General features: G+C 54.2%; 1 protein-coding gene across 1 annotated transcript in view; it reads left to right on the top strand.

Annotated features, from left to right (window-relative positions):
* Positions 1 to 22,807, top strand: part of LOC147091419 (uncharacterized) — a 127,920-nt gene that overhangs the window by 29,617 nt on the left and 75,496 nt on the right. The window contains exon 2 of the mRNA XM_085976776.1: positions 16,795 to 16,923. Coding sequence (XP_085832902.1) covers positions 16,890 to 16,923 — 34 coding nt within the window. The 5' untranslated portion in view covers positions 16,795 to 16,889. The remainder of the gene's footprint in view (positions 1 to 16,794; positions 16,924 to 22,807) is intronic.

The following is a 22,807-nucleotide window of genomic DNA, read 5'->3' as shown; positions in this document are numbered from 1 at the left end:
CTCTAGTCCCCTAACTCTCCCATCGAAGCCCATCCCTCTAGGCCCCTAACTCCCCCATCGAAGTCCATCCGTCCAGACCCCTAATTCTCCCGTCGAAGTCCATCCCTCTAGTCCCCTGAGTCTCCCATCGAAGCACATCGCTATAGTCCCCTAACTCTCCCATCGAAGCCCATCCCTCTAGTCCCCTAACTCTCCCATCGAAGCCCATCCCTCTAGTCCCCTAACTCTCCCATCGAAGCCCATCCCTCTAGTCCCCAAACTCTCCCATCGAAGCGCATCCCTCCAGTCCCCTAACTCTCCCATCGAAGCCCATCCCTCCAGTCCCCTCACTCTCCCATCGAAGCCCATCCCTCTAGTCCCCTAACTCTCCCATCGAAGCCCATCCCTCTAGTCCCCTAACTTTCCCATCGAAGCCCATCCCTCTAGTCCCCTAACTCTCCCATCGAATCCTATCCCTCCAGTCCCCGAACTCTCCCATCGAAGCCCATCCCTCTAGTCCCCTAACTCTCCCATCGAAGCCCATCCCTCTAGACCCCTACCTCTCCCATCGAAGCCCATCCCTCTAGTCCCCTAACTCTCCCATCGAAGCCCATCCCTCCAGTCCCTAAATCTCCCATCGAAGCCCATCCCTCTAGTCCCCTAACTCTCCCATCGAAGCCCATCCCTCTAGTCCCCTAACTCTGCCATCGAAGACCATCCCGCTAGTCCCCTAACTCTCCCATCGAAGCCCATCCCTCCAGTCCCCTAACTCTCCATCGAAGCCCATCCCTCTAGTCCCCTAACCCTCCCATCGAAGCCCATCCTCTAGTCCCCTAACTCTCCCATCGATGCCTATCCATCTAGTCCCCTAACTCGCCCATCGAAGCCCATCCCTCTAGTCCCCTAACTCTCCCATGGAAGCCCATCCCTCTAGTCCCCTGACTCTCCCATCGAAGCCCATCCCTCTAGTCCCATAACTCTCCCATCGAAGCCCATCCCTCCAGTCCCCTAACTCTCCCATCGAAGACCATCCCTCTAGTCCCCTAACTCTCCCATCGAAGCCCATCCCTCCAGTCCCCTAACTCTCCCATCGAAGACCATCCCTCTAGTCCCCTAACTCTCCCATCGAAGCCCATCCCTCCAGTCCCCTAACTCTCCCATCGAAGCCCATCCCTCTAGTCCCCTAACTCTCCCATCGAAGCCCAGCCCTCTAGTCCCCTAACTCTCCCATCGAAGCCCATCCCTCTAGTCCCCTAACTCGTCCATCGAAGCCCATCCCTCTAGTCCCCTAACTCTCCCATCGAAGCCCATCCCTCCAGTCCCCTAACTCTCCCATCGAAGACCATCCCTCTAGTCCCCTAACTCTCCCATCGAAGCCCATCCCTCTAGTCCCCTAACTCTCCCATCGAAGCACATCCCTCTAGTCCCCTAACTCTCCAATCGAAGCCCATCCTCTCGTCCCCTAACTCTCCCATCGAAGCCCATCCCTCCAGTCCCCTAACTCTCCCACTGAAGCCCATCCCTCTAGTCCCCTAACTCTCCCATCGAAGCCCATCCCTCTAGTCTCCTCACTCTCCCATCAAAGCCCATCCCTCTGGTCCGCTAACTCTCCCATCGAAGCCCATCCCTCTAGTCTCCTAACTCTCCCATCAAAGCCCATCCCTCTAGTCCCCTGACTCTCCCATCGAAGCCCATCCCTCCAGTCCCCTAACTCTCCCATCGAAGCCCATCCCTCTCGTCCCCTAACTCTCCCATCGAAGACCATCCCTCTAGTCCTCTAACTCGCCCATCGAAGCCCATCCCTCTAGTCCCCTAACTCTCCCATCGAAGCCCATCCCTCTAGTCCCCTAACTCTCCCATCGAAGCCCATCCCTCTAGTCCCCTAACTCTCCCATCAAAGCCCATCCCTCTAGTCCCCTAACTCTCCCATCGAAGCCTATCCCTCTAGTCCCCTAACTCTCCCATCAAAGCCCAGCCCTCTAGTCCCCTAACTCGCCCATCGAAGCCCATCCCTCTAGTCCCCTAACTCTCCCATCGAAGCCCATCCCTCCAGTCCCCTAACTCTCCATCGAAGCCCATCCCTCTAGTCCCCTAACCCTCCCATCGAAGCCCATCCTCTAGTCACCTAACTCTCCCATCGATGCCTATCCCTCTAGTCCCCTAACTCGCCCATCGAAGCCCATCCCTCCAGTCCCCTAACTCTCCCATCGAAGACCATCCCTCTAGTCCCCTAACTCTCCCATCGAAGCCCATCCCTCTAGTCCACTAACTCTCTCATCGGAGCCCATCCCTCTAGTCCCCATCTCTCCCATCGAAGCCCATCCCTCTAGTCCCCTAACTCTCCCATCGAAGCCCATCCCTCTAGTCCCCTAACTCTCCGATGGAAGCCCATCCCTCTAGTCCCCTAACTCTCCCATCGAAGCCCATCCCTCTAGTCCACTAACTCTCCCATCGAAGCCCATCCCTCTAGTCCCCTAACTCTCCCATTGAAGCCCTTCCCTCTAGTCCCCTAACTCTCCCATCGAAGCCCATCCATCTAGTCCCCTAACTCTCCCATCGAAGCCCATCCCTCTCGTCCCCTAACTCTCCCATCGAAGCCCATCCCTCCAGTCCCCTAACTCTCCCATCGAAGACCATCCCCCTAGTCCCCTAACTCTCCCATCGAAGCCCATCCCTCTAGTCCCCTAACTCTCCCATCGAAGCCCATCCTCTAGTCCCCTAACTCTCCCATCGAAGCCCATCCTCTAGTCCCCTAACTCTCCCATCGAAGCCCATCCCTCCAGTCCCCTAACTCTCCCATCGAAGCCCATCCCTCTAGTCCCCTAGCTCTCCCATCGAAGCCCATCCCTCTAGTCTCCTAACACTCCCATCAAAGCCCATCCCTCTAGTCCTCTAACTCTCCCATGGAAGCCCATCCCTCTAGTCCCCTGACTCTCCCATCGAAGCCCATCCCTCTAGTCCCATAACTCTCCCATCGAAGCCCATCCCTCTAGTCCCCTAACTCTCCCATCGAAACCCATCCCCTAGTCCCCTAACTTGCCCATCGAAGCCCATCCCTCCAGTCCCCTAACTCTCCCATCGAAGACCATCCCTCTAGTCCCCTAACTCTCCCATCGAAGCCCATCCCTCTAGGCCCCTAACTTCCCCATCGAAGTCCATCCGTCCAGACCCCTAACTCTCCCGTCGAAGTCCATCCCTCTAGTCCCCGACTCTCCCATCGAAGCACATCGCTATAGTCCCCTAACTCTCCCATCGAAGCCCATCCCTCCAGTCCCCTAACTCTACCATCGAAGCCCTTCCCTCTAGTCCCCTAACTCTCCCATCGAAGCCCATCCCTCTAGTCCCCTAACTCTCCCATCGAAGCCCAAACTTCCAGTCCCCTAACTCTCCCATCGAAGCCCATCACTCTAGTCCCCTAACTCTCCCATCGAAACCCATCCTCTAGTCCCCTAACTCTCCCATCGAAGCCCATCCCTCCAGTCCCCTAACTCGCCCATCGAAGCCCATCCCTCTAGTCCCCTAACTCTCCCATCGAAGACCATCCCTCTAGTCCCCTAACTCTCCCATCGAAGCCCATCCCTCTAGGCCCCTAACTCCCCCATCGAAGTCCATCCGTCCAGACCCCTAATTCTCCCGTCGAAGTCCATCCCTCTAGTCCCCTGAGTCTCCCATCGAAGCACATCGCTATAGTCCCCTAACTCTCCCATCGAAGCCCATCCCTCTAGTCCCCTAACTCTCCCATCGAAGCCCATCCCTCTAGTCCCCTAACTCTCCCATCGAAGCCCATCCCTCTAGTCCCCAAACTCTCCCATCGAAGCGCATCCCTCCAGTCCCCTAACTCTCCCATCGAAGCCCATCCCTCCAGTCCCCTCACTCTCCCATCGAAGCCCATCCCTCTAGTCCCCTAACTCTCCCATCGAAGCCCATCCCTCTAGTCCCCTAACTCTCCCATCGAAGCCCATCCCTCTAGTCCCCTAACTCTCCCATCGAATCCTATCCCTCCAGTCCCCGAACTCTCCCATCGAAGCCCATCCCTCTAGTCCCCTAACTCTCCCATCGAAGCCCATCCCTCTAGACCCCTACCTCTCCCATCGAAGCCCATCCCTCTAGTCCCCTAACTCTCCCATCGAAGCCCATCCCTCCAGTCCCTAAATCGCCCATCGAAGCCCATCCCTCTAGTCCCCTAACTCTCCCATCGAAGCCCATCCCTCTAGTCCCCTAACTCTGCCATCGAAGACCATCCCGCTAGTCCCCTAACTCTCCCATCGAAGCCCATCCCTCCAGTCCCCTAACTCTCCATCGAAGCCCATCCCTCTAGTCCCCTAACCCTCCCATCGAAGCCCATCCTCTAGTCCCCTAACTCTCCCATCGATGCCTATCCATCTAGTCCCCTAACTCGCCCATCGAAGCCCATCCCTCTAGTCCCCTAACTCTCCCATGGAAGCCCATCCCTCTAGTCCCCTGACTCTCCCATCGAAGCCCATCCCTCTAGTCCCATAACTCTCCCATCGAAGCCCATCCCTCCAGTCCCCTAACTCTCCCATCGAAGACCATCCCTCTAGTCCCCTAACTCTCCCATCGAAGCCCATCCCTCTAGTCCCCTAACTCTCCCATCGAAGACCATCCCTCTAGTCCCCTAACTCTCCCATCGAAGCCCATCCCTCCAGTCCCCTAACTCTCCCATCGAAGCCCATCCCTCTAGTCCCCTAACTCTCCCATCGAAGCCCAGCCCTCTAGTCCCCTAACTCTCCCATCGAAGCCCATCCCTCTAGTCCCCTAACTCGTCCATCGAAGCCCATCCCTCTAGTCCCCTAACTCTCCCATCGAAGCCCATCCCTCCAGTCCCCTAACTCTCCCATCGAAGACCATCCCTCTAGTCCCCTAACTCTCCCATCGAAGCCCATCCCTCTAGTCCCCTAACTCTCCCATCGAAGCCCATCCCTCTAGTCCCCTAACTCTCCAATCGAAGCCCATCCTCTCGTCCCCTAACTCTCCCATCGAAGCCCATCCCTCCAGTCCCCTAACTCTCCCACTGAAGCCCATCCCTCTAGTCCCCTAACTCTCCCATCGAAGCCCATCCCTCTAGTCTCCTCACTCTCCCATCAAAGCCCATCCCTCTGGTCCGCTAACTCTCCCATCGAAGCCCATCCCTCTAGTCTCCTAACTCTCCCATCAAAGCCCATCCCTCTAGTCCCCTGACTCTCCCATCGAAGCCCATCCCTCCAGTCCCCTAACTCTCCCATCGAAGCCCATCCCTCTAGTCCCCTAACTCTCCCATCGAAGCCCATCCCTCTAGTCTCCTAACTCTCCCATCAAAGCCCATCCCTCTAGTCCCCTAACTCTCCCATCGAAGCCCATCCCTCTAGTCTCCTAACTCTCCCATCAAAGCCCATCCCTCTAGTCCCCTGACTCTCCCATCGAAGCCCATCCCTCTAGTCTCCTAACTCTCCCATCGAAGCCCATCCCTCTAGTCCCCTAACTCTCCCATCGAAGCCCATCCCTCTAGTCTCCTAACTCTCCCATCAAAGCCCATCCCTCTAGTCTCCTAACTCTCCCATCAAAGCCCATCCCTCTAGTCCCCTAACTCTCCCATCGAAGCCCATCCCTCCAGTCCCCTAACTCTCCCATCGAAGCCCATCCCTCTAGTCCCCAAACTCTCCCATCGAAGCCCATCCTCTAGTCCCCTAACTCTCCGATCGAAGCCCATCCCTCTAGTCCCCTAACTCGCCCATCGAAGCCCATCCCTCTAGTCCCCTAACTCTCCCATCGAAGCCCATCCCTCTAGTCCCCTAACTCTCCCATCGAAGCCCATTCCTCTCGTCCCCTAAATCTCCCATCAAAGACCATCCCTCTCGTCCCCTAACTCTCACATCGAAGCCCATTCCTTTCATCCCCTAACTCTCCCATCGAAGCCCATCCCTCCAGTCCCCTAACTCTCCCATTGAAGCCCATCCCTCTAGTCCCCTAACTCTTCCATCGAAGCCCATCCCTCCAGTCCCCTAACTCTCACATCAAAGCCCATCCCTCCAGTCCCCTAACTCTCCCATCGAAGCCCATCCCTCTAGTCCCGTAACTCTCCCATCGAAGCCCATCCCTCTCGTCCCCTAACTCTCCCATCGAAGCCCATCCCTCTAGTCCCCTAACTCTCCCATCGAAGCCCATCCCTCTAGTCCCCTAACTCTCCCATCGAAGCCCATCCCTCTAGTCCCCTAACTCTCCCATCGAAGCCCATCCCTCAAGTCCCCTAACTCTCCCATCGAAGCCCATCCCTCTCGTCCCCTGACTCTCCCATCGAAGACCATCCCTCTAGTCCTCTAACTCGCCCATCGAAGCCCATCCCTCTAGTCCCCTAACACTCCCATCGAAGCCCATCCCTCTAGTCCCCTAACTCTCCCATCGAAGCCCATCCCTCTAGTCCCCTAACTCTCCCATCAAAGCCCATCCCTCTAGTCCCCTAACTCTCCCATCGAAGCCCATCCCTCTAGTCCCCTAACTCGCCCATCGAAGCCCATCCCTCTAGTCCCCTAACTCTCCCATCGAAGCCCATCCCTCCAGTCCCCTAACTCTCCATCGAAGCCCATCCCTCTAGTCCCCTAACCCTCCCATCGAAGCCCATCCTCCAGTCACCTAACTCTCCCATCGATGCCTATCCCTCTAGTCCCCTAACTCGCCCATCGAAGCCCATCCCTCCAGTCCCCTAACTCTCCCATCGAAGACCATCCCTCTAGTCCCCTAACTCTCCCATCGAAGCCCATCCCTCTAGTCCACTAACTCTCTCATCGGAGCCCATCCCTCTAGTCCCCATCTCTCCCATCGAAGCCCATCCCTCTAGTCCCCTAACTCTCCCATCGAAGCCCATCCCTCTAGTCCCCTAACTCTCCGATGGAAGCCCATCCCTCTAGTCCCCTAACTCTCCCATCGAAGCCCATCCCTCTAGTCCACTAACTCTCCCATCGAAGCCCTTCCCTCTAGTCCCCTAACTCTCCCATCGAAGCCCATCCCTCTAGTCCCCTAACTCTCCCATCGAAGCCCATCCCTCTCGTCCCCTAAGTCTCCCATCGAAGCCCATCCCTCCAGTCCCCTAACTCTCCCATCGAAGACCATCCCCCTAGTCCCCTAACTCTCCCATCGAAGCCCATCCCTCTAGTCCCCTAACTCTCCCATCGAAGCCCATCCTCTAGTCCCCTAACTCTCCCATCGAAGCCCATCCCTCCAGTCCCCTAACTCTCCCATCGAAGCCCATCCCTCTAGTCTCCTAACACTCCCATCAAAGCCCATCCCTCTAGTCCTCTAACTCTCCCATGGAAGCCCATCCCTCTAGTCCCCTGACTCTCCCATCGAAGCCCATCCCTCTAGTCCCATAACTCTCCCATCGAAGCCCATCCCTCTAGTCCCCTAACTCTCCCATCGAAACCCATCCCCTAGTCCCCTAACTTGCCCATCGAAGCCCATCCCTCCAGTCCCCTAACTCTCCCATCGAAGACCATCCCTCTAGTCCCCTAACTCTCCCATCGAAGCCCATCCCTCTAGGCCCCTACCTTCCCCATCGAAGTCCATCCGTCCAGACCCCTAACTCTCCCGTCGAAGTCCATCCCTCTAGTCCCCGACTATCCCATCGAAGCACATCGCTATAGTCCCCTAACTCTCCCATCGAAGCCCATCCCTCCAGTCCCCTAAATCTCCCATCGAAGCCCATCCCTCTAGTCCCCTAACTCTCCCATCGAAGCCCATCCCTCTAGTCCCCTAACTCTCCCATTGAAGCCCAAACCTCTAGTCCCCTAACTCTCCCATCGAAGCCCATCACTCTAGTCCCCTAACTCTCCCATCGAAGCCCATCCCTCCAGTCCCCTAACTGTCCCATCGAAGCCCATCTCTCTAGTCCCCTAACTCTCCCATCGAAACCCATCCTCTAGTCCCCTAACTCTCCCATCGAAGCCCATCCCTCCAGTCCCCTAACTCGCCCATCGAAGCCCATCCCTCTAGTCCCCTAACTCTCCCATCGAAGACCATCCCTCTAGTCCCCTAACTCCCCCATCGAAGTCCATCCGTCCAGACCCCTAACTCTCCCGTCGAAGTCCATCCCTCTAGTCCCCTAACTCTCCCATCGAAGCCCATCCCTCTAGTCCCCTAACTCTCCCATCGAAGCCCATCCCTCTAGTCCCCTAACTCTCCCATCGAAGCCCATCCCTCTAGTCCCCAAACTCTCCCATCGAAGCGCATCCCTCCAGTCCCCTAACTCTCCCATCGAAGCCCATCCCTCCAGTCCCCTCACTCTCCCATCGAAGCCCATCCCTCTAGTCCCCTAACTCTCCCATCGAAGCCCATCCCTCTAGTCCCCTAACTCTCCCATCGAAGCCCATCCCTCTAGTCCCCTAACTCTCCCATCGAATCCTATCCCTCCAGTCCCCGAACTCTCCCATCGAAGCCCATCCCTCTAGTCCCCTAACTCTCCCATCGAAGCCCATCCCTCTAGACCCCTACCTCTCCCATCGAAGCCCATCCCTCTAGTCCCCTAACTCTCCCATCGAAGCCCATCCCTCCAGTCCCTAACTCTCCCATCGAAGCCCATCCCTCTAGTCCCCTAACTCTCCCATCGAAGCCCATCCCTCTAGTCCCCTAACTCTCCCATCGAAGACCATCCCTCTAGTCCCCTAACTCTCCCATCGAAGCCCATCCCTCCAGTCCCCTAACTCTCCATCGAAGCCCATCCCTCTAGTCCCCTAACCCTCCCATCGAAGCCCATCCTCTAGTCCCCTAACTCTCCCATCGATGCCTATCCATCTAGTCCCCTAACTCGCCCATCGAAGCCCATCCCTCTAGTCCCCTAACTCTCCCATGGAAGCCCATCCCTCTAGTCCCCTGACTCTCCCATCGAAGCCCATCCCACTAGTCCCATAACTCTCCCATCGAAGCCCATCCCTCTAGTCCCCTAACTCTCCCATCGAAGACCATCCCTCCAGTCCCCTAACTCTCCCATCGAAGACCATCCCTCTAGTCCCCTAACTCTCCCATCGAAGCCCATCCCTCTAGTCCCCTAACTCTCCCAACGAAGCCCATCCCTCTAGTCCCCTAACTCTCCCATGGAAGCCCATCCCTCTAGTCCCCTGACTCTCCCATCGAAGCCCATCCCACTAGTCCCATAACTCTCCCATCGAAGCCCATCCCTCTAGTCCCCTAACTCTCCCATCGAAGCCCATCCCTCCAGTCCCCTAACTCTCCCATCGAAGACCATCCCTCTAGTCCCCTAACTCTCCCATCGAAGCCCATCCCTCCAGTCCCCTAACTCTCCCATCGAAGCCCATCCCTCTAGTCCCCTAACTCTCCCATCGAAGCCCAGCCCTCTAGTCCCCTAACTCTCCCATCGAAGCCCATCCCTCTAGTCCCCTAACTCGTCCATCGAAGCCCATCCCTCTAGTCCCCTAACTCTCCCATCGAAGCCCATCCCTCCAGTCCCCTAACTCTCCCATCGAAGACCATCCCTCTAGTCCCCTAACTCTCCCATCGAAGCCCATCCCTCTAGTCCCCTAACTCTCCCATCGAAGCACATCCCTCTGGTCCCCTAACTCTCCCATCGAAGCCCATCCCTCTAGTCCCCTAACTCGTCCATCGAAGCCCATCCCTCTAGTCCCCTAACTCTCCCATCGAAGCCCATCCCTCCAGTCCCCTAACTCTCCCATCGAAGACCATCCCTCTAGTCCCCTAACTCTCCCATCGAAGACCATCCCTCTAGTCCCCTAACTCTCCCATCGAAGCCCATCCCTCTAGTCCCCTAACTCTCCCATCGAAGCCCATCCCTCTAGTCCCCTAACTCTCCCATCGAAGCACATCCCTCTGGTCCCCTAACTCTCCCATCGAAGCCCATCACTCTAGTCTCCTAACTCTCCCATCAAAGCCCATCCCTCTAGTCCGCTAACTCTCCCATCGAAGCCCATCCCTCTAGTCTCCTAACTCTCCCATCAAAGCCCATCCCTCTAGTCCCCTGACTCTCCCATCAAAGCCATCCCTCCAGTCCCCTAACTCTCCCATCGAAGCCCATCCCTCTAGTCCCCTAACTCTCCCATCGAAGCCCATCCCTCTAGTCTCCTAACTCTCCCATCAAACCCATCCCTCTAGTCCCCTAACTCTCCCATCGAAGCCCATCCCTCTAGTCTCCTAACTCTCCCATCAAAGCCCATCCCTCTAGTCCCCTGACTCTCCCATCGAAGCCCATCCCTCCAGTCCCCTAACTCTCCCATCGAAGCCCATCCCTCTAGTCCCCAAACTCTCCCATCGAAGCCCATCCTCTAGTCCCCTAACTCTCCGATCGAAGCCCATCCCTCTAGTCCCCTAACTCGCCCATCAAAGCCCATCCCTCTAGTCCCCTAACTCTCCCATCGAAGCCCATCCCTCTAGTCCCCTCACTCTCCCATCGAAGCCCGTCCCTCTAGTCCCGAGTCGCCCATCGAAGCCCATCCCTCTAGTCCCCTAACTCTCCCATCGAAGCCCATCCCTCTAGTCCCCTAACTCTCCCATCGAAGCCCATTCCTCTCGTCCCCTAAATCTCCCATCAAAGACCATCCCTCTCGTCCCCTAACTCTCACATCGAAGCCCATTCCTTTCATCCCCTAACTCTCCCATCGAAGCCCATCCCTCCAGTCCCCTAACTCTCACATCAAAACCCATCCCTCTAGTCCCCTAACTCTCCCATCGAAGCCCATCCCTCTAGTCCCGTAACTCTCCCATCGAAGCCCATCCCTCTAGTCCCCTAACTCTCCCATCGAAGCCCATCCATCTAGTCCCCTAACACTCCCATCGAAGACCATCCCTCTAGTCCCCTAACTCCCCCATCGAAGCCCATCCCACTAGTCCCCTAACTCTCCCATCGAAGCCCATCACTCTAGCCCCCTAACTCGCCCATCAAAGACAATTCCTCTAGTCCCCTAACTCTCCCATCGAAGCCCATCCCTCCAGTCCTCTAACTCTCCATCGAAGCCCATCCCTCTAGTCCCCTAACTCTCCCATCGAAGCCCATCCCTCTAGTCCCCTAATTCTCCCATCGAAGCCCATCCCTCTAGTCCCCTAACTCTCCCATCGAAGCCCATCCGTCTAGTCCCCTAACTCTCCCAGCGAAGCCCGTCCCTCTGGTCCCCTAACTCTCCCATCGAAGCCCAACCCTCTAGTCCCCTAACTCTCCCATCGAAGCCGATCCCTCTAGTCCCCTAACTCTCCCATCGAAGCCCATCCGTCTAGTCCCCTGACTCTCCCATCGAAGCCCATCGCTCTCGTCCCCTAACTCTCCCATCGAAGCCCATCCCTCCAGTCCCCTAACTCTCCCATCGAAGCCCATCCCTCTAGTCCCCTAACTCTCCCATCGAAGCCCATCCTCTAGCCCCCTAACTCTCCCATCGATGCCTATCCCTCTAGTCCCCTAACTCGCCCATCGAAGCCCATCCCTCTCGTCCCCTAACTCTCCCATCGAAGACCATCCCTCTAGTCCCCTAACTCTCCCATCGAAGCCCATCCCTCTAGTCCCCTAACTCCCCCATCGAAGTCCATCCCTCTAGACCCCTAACTCTACTGTCGAACTCCATCCGTCTAGTCCCCTAACTCTCCCATCGAAGCCCATCCCTCTAGTCCCCTAACTCTCCCATCGAAGCCCTTCCCTCTAGTCCCCTAACTCTCCCATCGAAGCCCATCCCTCTAGTCCCCTAACTCTCCCATCGAAGCCCAAACCTCGAGTCCACTAACTCTCCCATCGAAGCCCATCCCACGAGTCCCCTAAGTCTCCCATCGAAGCCCATTCATCTCATCCCCTAACTCTCCCATCGAAGCCCATCCCTCTAGTCCCCTAACTCTCCCATCGAAGCCCATCCCACTAGTCCCCTAACTCTCCTATCGAAGCCCATCCCTCTCGTCCCCTAATTCTCCCGTCGAAGACCATCCCTCTAGTCCACTAACTCGCCCATCGAAGCCCATCCATCTAGTCCCCTAACTCTCCCATCGAAGCCCATCCCTCTAGTCCCCTAACTCTCCCATCGAAGCCGATCCCTCTAGTCCCCTAACTCTCCCATCAAAGCCCATCCATCTAGTCCCCTAACTCTCCCATCGAAGCCCATCCCTCTAGTCCCCTAACTCTCCCATCGAAGCCGATCCCTCTAGTCCCCTAACTCTCCCATCAAAGCCCATCCCTCTAGTCCCGTAACTCTCCCATCGAAGCCTATCCCTCTAGTCCCCTAACTCTCCCATCGAAGCCCATCCCTCTAGTCCCCTAACTCTCCCATCGAAGCCCATCACTCTAGTCCCCTAACTCTCCCATCGAAGCCCATCCCTCCAGTCCCCTAACTCGCCCATCGAAGTCCATCCCTCTAGTCCCCTAACTCTCCCATCGAAGACCATCCCTCTGGTCCCCTAACTCTCCCATCGAAGCCCATCCCTCTAGTCCCCTAACTCCCCCATCGAAGTCCATCCCTCTAGACCCCTAACTCTACCGTCGAACTCCATCCGTCTAGTCCCCTAACTCTCCCATCGAAGTCCATCCCTCTAGTCCCCTAACTCTCCCATCGAAGCCCATCCCTCTCGTCCCCTAACTCTCCCATCGAAGCCCATCCCTCTAGTCCCCTAACTCTCCCATCGAAGCCCATCCCTCGAGTCCCCTAACTCTCCCATCGAAGCCCATCCCTCTAGTCCCCTAACTCTCCCATCGAAGCCCATCCCTCTAGTCCACTAACTCTCCCATCGAAGCCCATCCCTCGCGTCCCCTAACTCTCCCATCGAAGACCATCCCTCTCGTCCACTAACTCGCCCATCGAAGCCCATCCCTCTAGTCCCCAAACTCTCCCATCGAAGCCCATCCCTCTAGTCCCCTAACTCTCCCATCGAAGCCCATCCCTCTAGTCCCCTAACTTTCCCATCAAAGCCCATCCCTCTAGTCCCCTAACTCTCCCATCGAAGCCTATCCCTCTAGTCCCCTAACTCTCCCATCAAAGCCCAGCCCTCTAGTCCACTTACTCTCCCATTGAAGCCCATCCCTCTAGTCCTCTAACTATCCCATCAAAGCTCATCCCTCTAGTCCCCTAACTCTACCATCGAAGCCCATCCCTCTCGTCCCCAACTCTCCCATCGAAGCCCATCCGTCTAGTCCCCTAACTCGCTCATCGAAGACCATCCCTCTAGTCCCCTAACTCTCCCATCGAAGCCCATCCCTCTAGTCCACTAACTCTCCCATCGGAGCCAATCCCTCTAGTCCCCATCTCTCCCATCGAAGCCCATCCCTCTAGTCCCCTAACTCTCCCATCGAAGCCCATCGCTCTAGTCCCCTAACTCCCCCATCGAAGCCCATCCCACTAGTCCCCTAACTCTCCCATCGAAGCCCATCACTCTAGCCCCCTAACTCGCCCATCGAAGACAATTCCTCTAGTCCCCTAACTCTCCCATCGAAGCCCATCCCTCCAGTCCTCTAACTCTCCATCGAAGCCCATCCCTCTAGTCCCCTAACTCTCCCATCGAAGCCCATCCCTCTAGTCCCCTAATTCTCCCATCGAAGCCCATCCCTCCAGTCCCCTAACTCTCCCATCGAAGCCCATCCGTCTAGTCCCCTAACTCTCCCAGCGAAGCCCGTCCCTCTAGTCCCCTAACTCTCCCATCGAAGCCCAACACTCTAGTCCCCTAACTCTCCCATCGAAGCCGATCCTTCTAGTCCCCTAACTCTCCCATCGAAGCCCATCCTCTAGTCCCCTAACTCTCCCATTGAAGCCCATCCCTCTAGTCCCCTAACTCTCCCATCGAAGCCCAACCCTCTAGTCCCCTGACTCTCCCATCGAAGCCCATCACTCTAGTCCCCTAGCTCTCCCATCGAAGCCCATCCCTCCAGTCCCCTAACTCTCCCATCGAAGCCCATCCTCTAGCCCCCTAACTCTCCCATCGATGCCTATCCCTCTAGTCCCCTAACTCGCCCATCGAAGCCCATCCCTCTAGTCCCCTAACTCTCCCATCGAAGACCATCCCTCTAGTCCCCTAACTCTCCCATCGAAGCCCATCCCTCTAGTCCCCTAACTCCCCCATCGAAGTCCATCCCTCTAGACCCCTAACTCTACCGTCGAACTCCATCCGTCTAGTCCCCTAACTCTCCCATCGAAGCCCATCCCTCTAGTCCCCTAACTCTCCCATCGAAGCCCATCCCTCTCGTCCCCTAACTCTCCCATCGAAGCCCATCCCTCTAGTCCCCTAACTCTCCCATCGAAGCCCATCCCTCTAGTCCACTAACTCTCCCATCGAAGCCCATCCCACTAGTCCCCTAAGTCTCCCATCGAAGCCCATTCATCTCATCCCCTAACTCTCCCATCGAAGCCCATCCCTCTAGTCCCCTAACTCTCCCATCGAAGCCCATCCCCCTAGCCCCCTAACTCTCCCATCGAAGCCCATCCCTCTCGTCGCCTAACTCTCCCATCGAGACCATCCCTCTAGTCCACTGACTCGCCCATCGAAGCCCATCCATCTAGTCCCCTAACTCTCCCAGCGAAGCCCATCCCTCTAGTCCCCTAACTCTCCCATCGAAGCCGATCCCTCTAGTCCCCTAACTCTCCCATCAAAGCCCATCCCTCCAGTCCCGTAACTCTCCCATCGAAGCCCATCCCTCTAGTCCCCTAACTCTCCCATCGAAGCCAATCCCTCTCGTCCCCTAACTCTCCCATTGAAGACCATCCCTCTAGTCCCCTAACTCCCCCATCGAAGCCCATCCCACGAGTCCCCTAACTCTCCCATCGAAGCCCATCCCTCTTGCCCCCTACCTCGCCCATCAAAGACCATTCCTCTAGTCCCCTAACTCTCCCATCGAAGCCCATCCCTCCAGTCCCATTAAATCTCCATCGAAGCCCATCCCTCTAGTCCCCTAACTCTCCCATCGAAGCCAATCCCTCTAGTCCCCTAATTCTCCCATCGAAGCCCATCCCTCTAGTCCCCTAACTCTCCCAGCGAAGCCCGTCCCTCTAGTCCCCTAACTCTCCCATCGAAGCCCCACCCTCTAGTCCCCTAACTCTCCCATCGAAGCCCATCCCTCTAGTCCCCTAACTCTCCCATCGAAGCCCATCCTCTTGTCCCCTAACTCTCCCATTGAAGCCCATCCCTCTAGTCCCCTAACTCTCCCATCGAAGCCCAACCCTCTAGTCCCCTGACTGTCCCATCGAAGCCCATCACTCTAGTCCCCTAACTCTCCCATCGAAGCCCATCCCTCCAGTCCCCTAACTCTCCCATCAAAGCCCATCCCTCTAGTCCCCTAACTCTCCCATCGAAGCCCATCCTCTAGTCCCCTAACTCTCCCATCGATGCCTATCCCTCTAGTCCCCTAACTCGCCCATCGAAGTCCATCCCTCTAGTCCCCTAACTCTCCCATCGAAGACCATCCCTCTAGTCCCCTAACTCTCCCATCGAAGCCCATCCCTCTAGTCCCCTAACTCCCCCATCGAAGCCCATCCCTCTAGACCCCTAACTCTACCGTCAAACTCCATCCGTCTAGTCCCCTAACTCTCCCATCGAAGCCCATCCCTCTAGTCCCCTAACTCTCCCATCGAAGCCCATCCCTCTCGTCCCCTAACTCTCCCATCGAAGCCCATCCCTCTAGTCCCCTAACTCTCCCATCGAAGCCCATCCCTCTAGTCCCCTAACTCTCCCATCGAAGCCCATCCCTCTAGTCCCCTAACTCTCCCATCGAAGCCCATCCCTCTAGTCCCCTAACTCTCCCATCGAAGCCCATCCCTCTAGTCCCCTAACTCTCCCATCGAAGCCCATCCCTCTCGTCCCCTAACTCTCCCATCGAAGACCATCCCTCTAGTCCACTAACTCGCCCATCGAAGCCCATCCCTCTAGTCCCCTAACTCTCCCATCGAAGCCCATCCCTCTAGTCCCCTAACTCTCCCATCGAAGCCCATCCCTCTAGTCCCCTAACTCTCCCATCAAAGCCCATCCCTCTAGTCCCCTAACTCTCCCATCGAAGCCTATCCCTCTAGTCCCCTAACTCTCCCATCAAAGCCCAGCCCTCTAGTCCACTAACTCTCCCATTGAAGCCCATCCCTCTAGTCCTCTAACTATCCCATCGAAGCTCATCCCTCTAGTCCCCTAACTCTACCATCGAAGCCCATCCCTCTCGTCCCCAACTCTCCCATCGAAGCCCATCCGTCTAGTCCCCTAACTCGCTCATGGAAGCCCATCCCTCTTGTCCCCTGACTCTCCCATCAAAGCCCATCCCTCTAGTCCCCGAACTCTCCCATCGAAGCCCATTCCTCTAGTCCCCTAACTCTCCCATCGAAGCCCATCCCTCTAGTCCCCTAACTCGCCCATCGAAGCCCATCCCTCTAGTCCCCTAACTCGCACATCGAAGACCATCCCTCTAGTCCCCTAACTCTCCCATCGAAGCCCATCCCTCTAGTCCCCTAACTCGCCCATCGAAGACCATCCCTCTAGTCCCCTAACTCTCCCATCGAAGCCCATCCCTCTAGTCCCCTAACTCTCCCGTAAAAACCCATCCCCCTAGTCCCCTAACTCTGCCATCGAAGCCCATCCCTCTAGTCCCCTAACTCTCCCATCGAAGCCCCTCCCTCTAGTCCCCTTACTCTCCCAGCGAAGCCCATGCATCTTTTTGTGGGACCAAATGAGATCAGCTAACTGAGCACAGGTAAGAGGAGAGTTTTGACGTGTGGGGTAGATGGCCTAGGCGGGGAGGAGGAGGGGAGGGAGGAGCAGGAGGGGGGTGTGGGGGGAGGAGGAGGGAGTGGGGGCGTCAGGGGGCGGTTGTGACTGAGGAGCAATGAAGTTTAACCCGGTGCCCTTGCCCTTCCTCCCCAGGCAGTTACAGGGCAGCCACCTGTACGAGGGACCGCGACACTCAATGCCGTCAGTGTCAGCCCGGGACACACACTGAGGATTGGAATCTGACCAAAATGTGCTTCTCGTGTCGGGGATTGTGTAGAGCAGGTAACGGAAACCCAACCGCAGCCACTCACTCCAAACTCACTCCACATCCAAATACATTCCATCTTCACTCAACCTCACTCCATCTTCACTATACGCTCTCCAAATTCACTCTAAACTCACTCCACATTCAAATACATTCCATCTTCACTCAACCTCACTCCATCTTCACTCAACCTCACTCCATCTTCACTCAACCTCACTCCATCTTCACTTTACGCTCTCCAAAGTCACTCCAAACCCCTCTCCACATCCAAATACATTCCATCTTCACACAACCTCACTCCATCTTCACACAACCTCACTCCATCTTCACTGTACACTCTCCAAACTCACTCCACATCCAGAAACATTCCATCTTCACACAAGCTCACCCCATCTTCACTCAACCTCACTCCATCTTCAATCAACCTCACTCCATCTTCAATCAACCTCACACCATCTTCACTCAATCTCACTCCATCTTCACTCAAACTCACTCCATCGTCACTCAACATCACTCCATCTTCACTCACCCTCATTTCATCTTCACTCAATCTCACTCCATCTTCACTCAACCTCACTCCATCTTCACTCAACCTCACTCCATCTTCACTCAACCTCACTCCATCTTCACTCAATCTCACTCCATCTTCACTCAAACTCACTCCATCGTCACGCAACCTCACTCCATCTTTACTCAACCTCACTCCATCTCGACTCAACCTTACTCCATCTTCACTCAACCTCACTCCATCTTCACTCAACCTCATTCCATCTTCACTCAACCTCACTCCATCTTCACTCAACCTCACTCCATCTTCACTCAACCTCACTCCATCTTCACTCAACCTCACTCCATCTTCACACAACCTCACTCCATCTTCACTCAACCTCACTCCAACTTCACTCAACCTCACTCCATCTTCATTCAACCTCATTCCACCTTCATTCAACCTCACTCCATCTTCACTCAACCTCATTCCATCTTCACTCAAACTGACTCCATCTTCACTCAACCTCATTCCATCTGCACTCAAGCTCACTCCATCTTCACTCAACCTCACTCCATCTTCACTCAACCTCACTCCATCTTCACTCAACCTCACTCCATCTTCACTCAACCTCACTCCATCTTCACTCAACCTCATTCCATCTTCACTCAAACTCATTCCATCTTCACTCAACCTCACTCCATCTTCACTCAACCTCACTCCATCTTCACTCAATCTCACTCCATCTTCACTCAACCTCATTCCATCTTCACTCAACCTCACTCCATCTTCACTCAACCTCATTCCAACTTCACTGAACCTCACTCCCTCTTCACTCAACCTCACTCCATCTTCACTCAACCTCACTCCATCTCCACTCAACCTCACTCCATCTTCACTCAAACTCACTCAATCTTCACTCAAACTCACTCCATCTTCACTCAAACTCACTCCATCTTCACTCAACCTCACTCCATCTTCGCTCAACCTCACTTCATCTTCACTCAACCTCAGTCCTCCTTCACTCAACCTCACTCCATCTTCACTCAGCCTCAGTCCATCTTCACTCAAACTCACTCCATCTTCACTCAACCTCACTCCATCTTCACTCAATCTCACTCCATCTTCACTCAACCTCATTCCATCTTCACTCAACCTCACTCCATCTTCACTCAACCTCACTCCACCTTCATTCAACCTCACTCCACCTTCACTCAACCTCATTCCATCTTCACTCAACCTCACTCCATCTTCTCTCAAACTCACTCCATCTTCACTCAACCTCATTCCATCTTCACACAAACTCACTCCATCTTCACTCAAACTCACTCCATCTTCACTCAACCTCACTCCGTCTTCACTCAATCTCACTCCATCTTCACTCAAACTCATTCCACCTTCACTCAACCTCACTCCATCTTCACTCAACCGCATTCCAACTTCACTCAACCTCACTCCCTCTTCACTCAACCTCACTCCATCTTCACTCAATCTCACTCCATCTCCACTCAACCTCACTCCATCTTCACTCAAACTCACTCAATCTTCACTCAAACTCACTCCATCTTCACTCAAACTCACTCCATCTTCACTCAACCTCACTCCATCTTCACTCAACCTCACTCCATCTTCACTCAACCTCAGTCCTCCTTCACTCAACCTCACTCCATCTTCACTCAACCTCAGTCCATCTTCACTCAAACTCACTCCATCTTCACTCAACCTCACTCCATCTTCACTCAATCTCACTCCATCTTCACTCAACCTCACTCCATCTTAACTCAACCTCACTCCACCCTCACTTATCCTCATTCCATCTTCACTCAAACTCACTCCATCTTCACTTAACCTCACTCCACCTTCACTCAATTTCATTCCATCTTCACTCAAACTCACTCCATCTTCACTCAACCTCACTCCATCGTCACTGAATCACACTCCATCTTCACTCAACCTCACTCCATCTTCACTCAACCTCACTCCATCTTCACTCAACCTCATTCCATCTTCACTCAACCTCACTCCATCTTCACTCAAACTCACTCCATCTTCACTCAACCTCATTCCACCTTCACTCAAACTCACTCCATCTTCACTCAAACTCACTCCATCTTCACTCAACCTCACTCTGTCTTCACTCAATCTCACTCCATCTTCACTCAACCTCATTCCACCTTCACTCAACCTCACTCCATCTTCACTCAACCGCATTCCAACTTCACTCAACCTCACTCCCTCTTCACTCAACCTCTCTCCATCTTCACTCAAACTCACTCCATCTTCACTCAACCTCATTCCACCTTCACTCAACCTCACTCCATCTTCACTCAACCGCATTCCAACTTCACTCAACCTCACTCCCTCTTCACTCAACCTCACTCCATCTTCACTCAACCTCACTCCATCTCCACTCAACCTCACTCCATCTTCACTCAAACTCACTCAATCTTCACTCAAACTCACTCCATCTTCACTCAAACTCACTCCATCTTCACTCAACCTCACTCCATCTTCACTCAACCTCAGTCCTCCTTCACTCAACCTCACTCCATCTTCACTCAACCTCAGTCCATCTTCACTCAAACTCACTCCATCTTCACTCAACCTCACTCCATCTTCACTCAATCTCACTCCATCTTCACTCAACCTCACTCCATCTTCACTCAACCTCACTCCACCCTCACTTATCCTCATTCCATCTTCACTCAACCTCACTCCATCTTCACTCAACCTCACTCCATCGTCACTGAATCACACTCCATCTTCACTCAACCTCACTCCATCTTCACTCAACCTCATTCCATCTTCACTCAACCTCACTCCATCTTCACTCAACCTCACTCCATCTTCACTCAACCTCACTCCATCTTCATTCAACCTCACTCCATCTTCACTCAACCTCATTCCATCTTCACTCAACCTCACTCCATCTTCACTCAAACTCACTCCATCTTCACTCAACCTCATTCCATCTTCACTCAAACTCACTCCATCTTCACTCAAACTCACTCCATCTTCACGCAACTTCACTCCATCTTCACTCAATCTCACTCCATCTTCACTCAACCTCACTCCATCTCCACTCAACCTCACTCCATCTTCACTCAAACTCACTCAATCTTCACTCAAACTCACTCCATCTTCACTCAAACTCACTCCATCTTCACTCAACCTCACTCCATCTTCGCTCAACCTCACTTCATCTTCACTCAACCTCAGTCCTCCTTCACTCAACCTCACTCCATCTTCACTCAGCCTCAGTCCATCTTCACTCAAACTCACTCCATCTTCACTCAACCTCACTCCATCTTCACTCAATCTCACTCCATCTTCACTCAACCTCACTCCATCTTCACTCAACCTCACTCCATCCTCACTTACCCTCATTCCATCTTCACTCAACCTCACTCCACCTTCACTCAACCTCACTCCACCTTCATTCAACCTCACCCCATCTTCACTCAACCTCATTCCATCTTCACTCAACCTCACTCCATCTTCACTCAAACTCACTCCATCTTCACTCAACCTCATTCCATCTTCACTCAAACTCACTCCATCTTCACTCAAACTCACTCCATCTTCACTCAACCTCACTCCGTCTTCACTCAATCTCACTCCATCTTCACTCAACCTCATTCCACCTTCACTCAACCTCACTCCATCTTCACTCAACCGCATTCCAACTTCACTCAACCTCACTCCCTCTTCACTCAACCTCACTCCATCTTCACTCAACCTCACTCCATCTCCACTCAACCTCACTCCATCTTCACTCAAACTCACTCAATCTTCACTCAAACACACTCCATCTTCACTCAAACTCACTCCATCTTCACTCAACCTCACTCCATCTTCACTCAACCTCACTCCATCTTCACTCAACCTCAGTCCTCCTTCACTCAACCTCACTCCATCTTCACTCATCCTCAGTCCATCTTCACTCAAACTCACTCCATCTTCACTCAACCTCACTCCATCTTCACTCAATCTCACTCCATCTTCACTCAACCTCACTCCATCTTCACTCAACCTCACTCCACCCTCACTTATCCTCATTCCATCTTCACTCAACCTCACTCCATCTTCACTCAACCTCACTCCACCTTCACTCAACCTCATTCCATCTTCACTCAAACTCACTCCATCTTCACTCAACCTCACTCCATCGTCACTGAATCACACTCCATCTTCACTCTACCTCACTCCATCTTCACTCAACCTCATTCCATCTTCACTCAACCTCACTCCATCTTCACTCAACCTCACTCCATCTTCACTCAAGCTCACTCCATCTTCATTGAACCTCACTCCATCTTCACTCAACCTCATTCCATCTTCACTCAACCTCACTCCATCTTCACTCAAACTCACTCCATCTTCACTCAACCTCATTCCATCTTCACTCAAACTCACTCCATCTTCACTCAAACTCACTCCATCTTCACTCAACCTCGCTCCATCTTCACTCAATCTCACTCCATCTTCACTCAACCTCATTCCATCTTCACTCAACCTCACTCCATCTTCACTCAACCTCATTCCAACTTCACTCAACCTCACTCCCTCTTCACTCAACCTCACTCCATCTTCACTCAACCTCACTCCATCTCCACTCAACCTCACTCCATCTTCACTCAAACTCACTCAATCTTCACTCAAACTCACTCCATCTTCACTCAAACTCACTCCATCTTCACTCAACCTCACTCCACCTTCGCTCAACCTCACTCCATCTTCACTCAACCTCAGTCCTCCTTCACTCAACCTCACTCCATCTTCACTCAACCTCAGTCCATCTTCACTCAAACTCACTCCATCTTCACTCAACCTCACTCCATCTTCACTCAATCTCACTCCATCTTCACTCAACCTCACTCCATCTTCACTCAACCTCACTCCATCCTCACTTACCCTCATTCCATCTTCACTCAACCTCACTCCATCTTCACTCAACCTCACTCCACCTTCACTCAACCTCACTCCATCTTCACTCAACCTCAGTCCATCTTCACTCAAACTCACTCCATCTTCACTCAACCTCACTCCATCTTCACTCAATCTCACTCCATCTTCACTCAACCTCACTCCATCTTCACTCAACCTCACTCCATCCTCACTTACCCTCATTCCATCTTCACTCAACCTCACTCCATCTTCACTCAACCTCACTCCACCTTCACTCAACCTCACTCCATCTTCACTCAACCTCACTCCATCTTCACTCAGCCTCACTCCATCTTCACTCAAACTCATTCCATCTCCACTCAACCTCACTCCATCTTAACTCAACCTCACTCCATCTTCACTCAACCTCACTCCATCTTCACTCAACCTCACTCCATCTTTACTCAACCTCACTCCATCTTCACTCAACCTCACTCCATCTTCACTCAACCTCACTCCATCTTAAC

Source organism: Somniosus microcephalus, unplaced genomic scaffold (genome assembly GCF_052327205.1).
Source record: "Somniosus microcephalus isolate GS21.2 unplaced genomic scaffold, FLI_Smic_1.0 unresolved_chr3, whole genome shotgun sequence".
Classification (NCBI taxonomy): Eukaryota; Metazoa; Chordata; class Chondrichthyes; order Squaliformes; family Somniosidae; genus Somniosus; species Somniosus microcephalus.
This window is presented reverse-complemented; position numbering and strand designations above follow the sequence as displayed.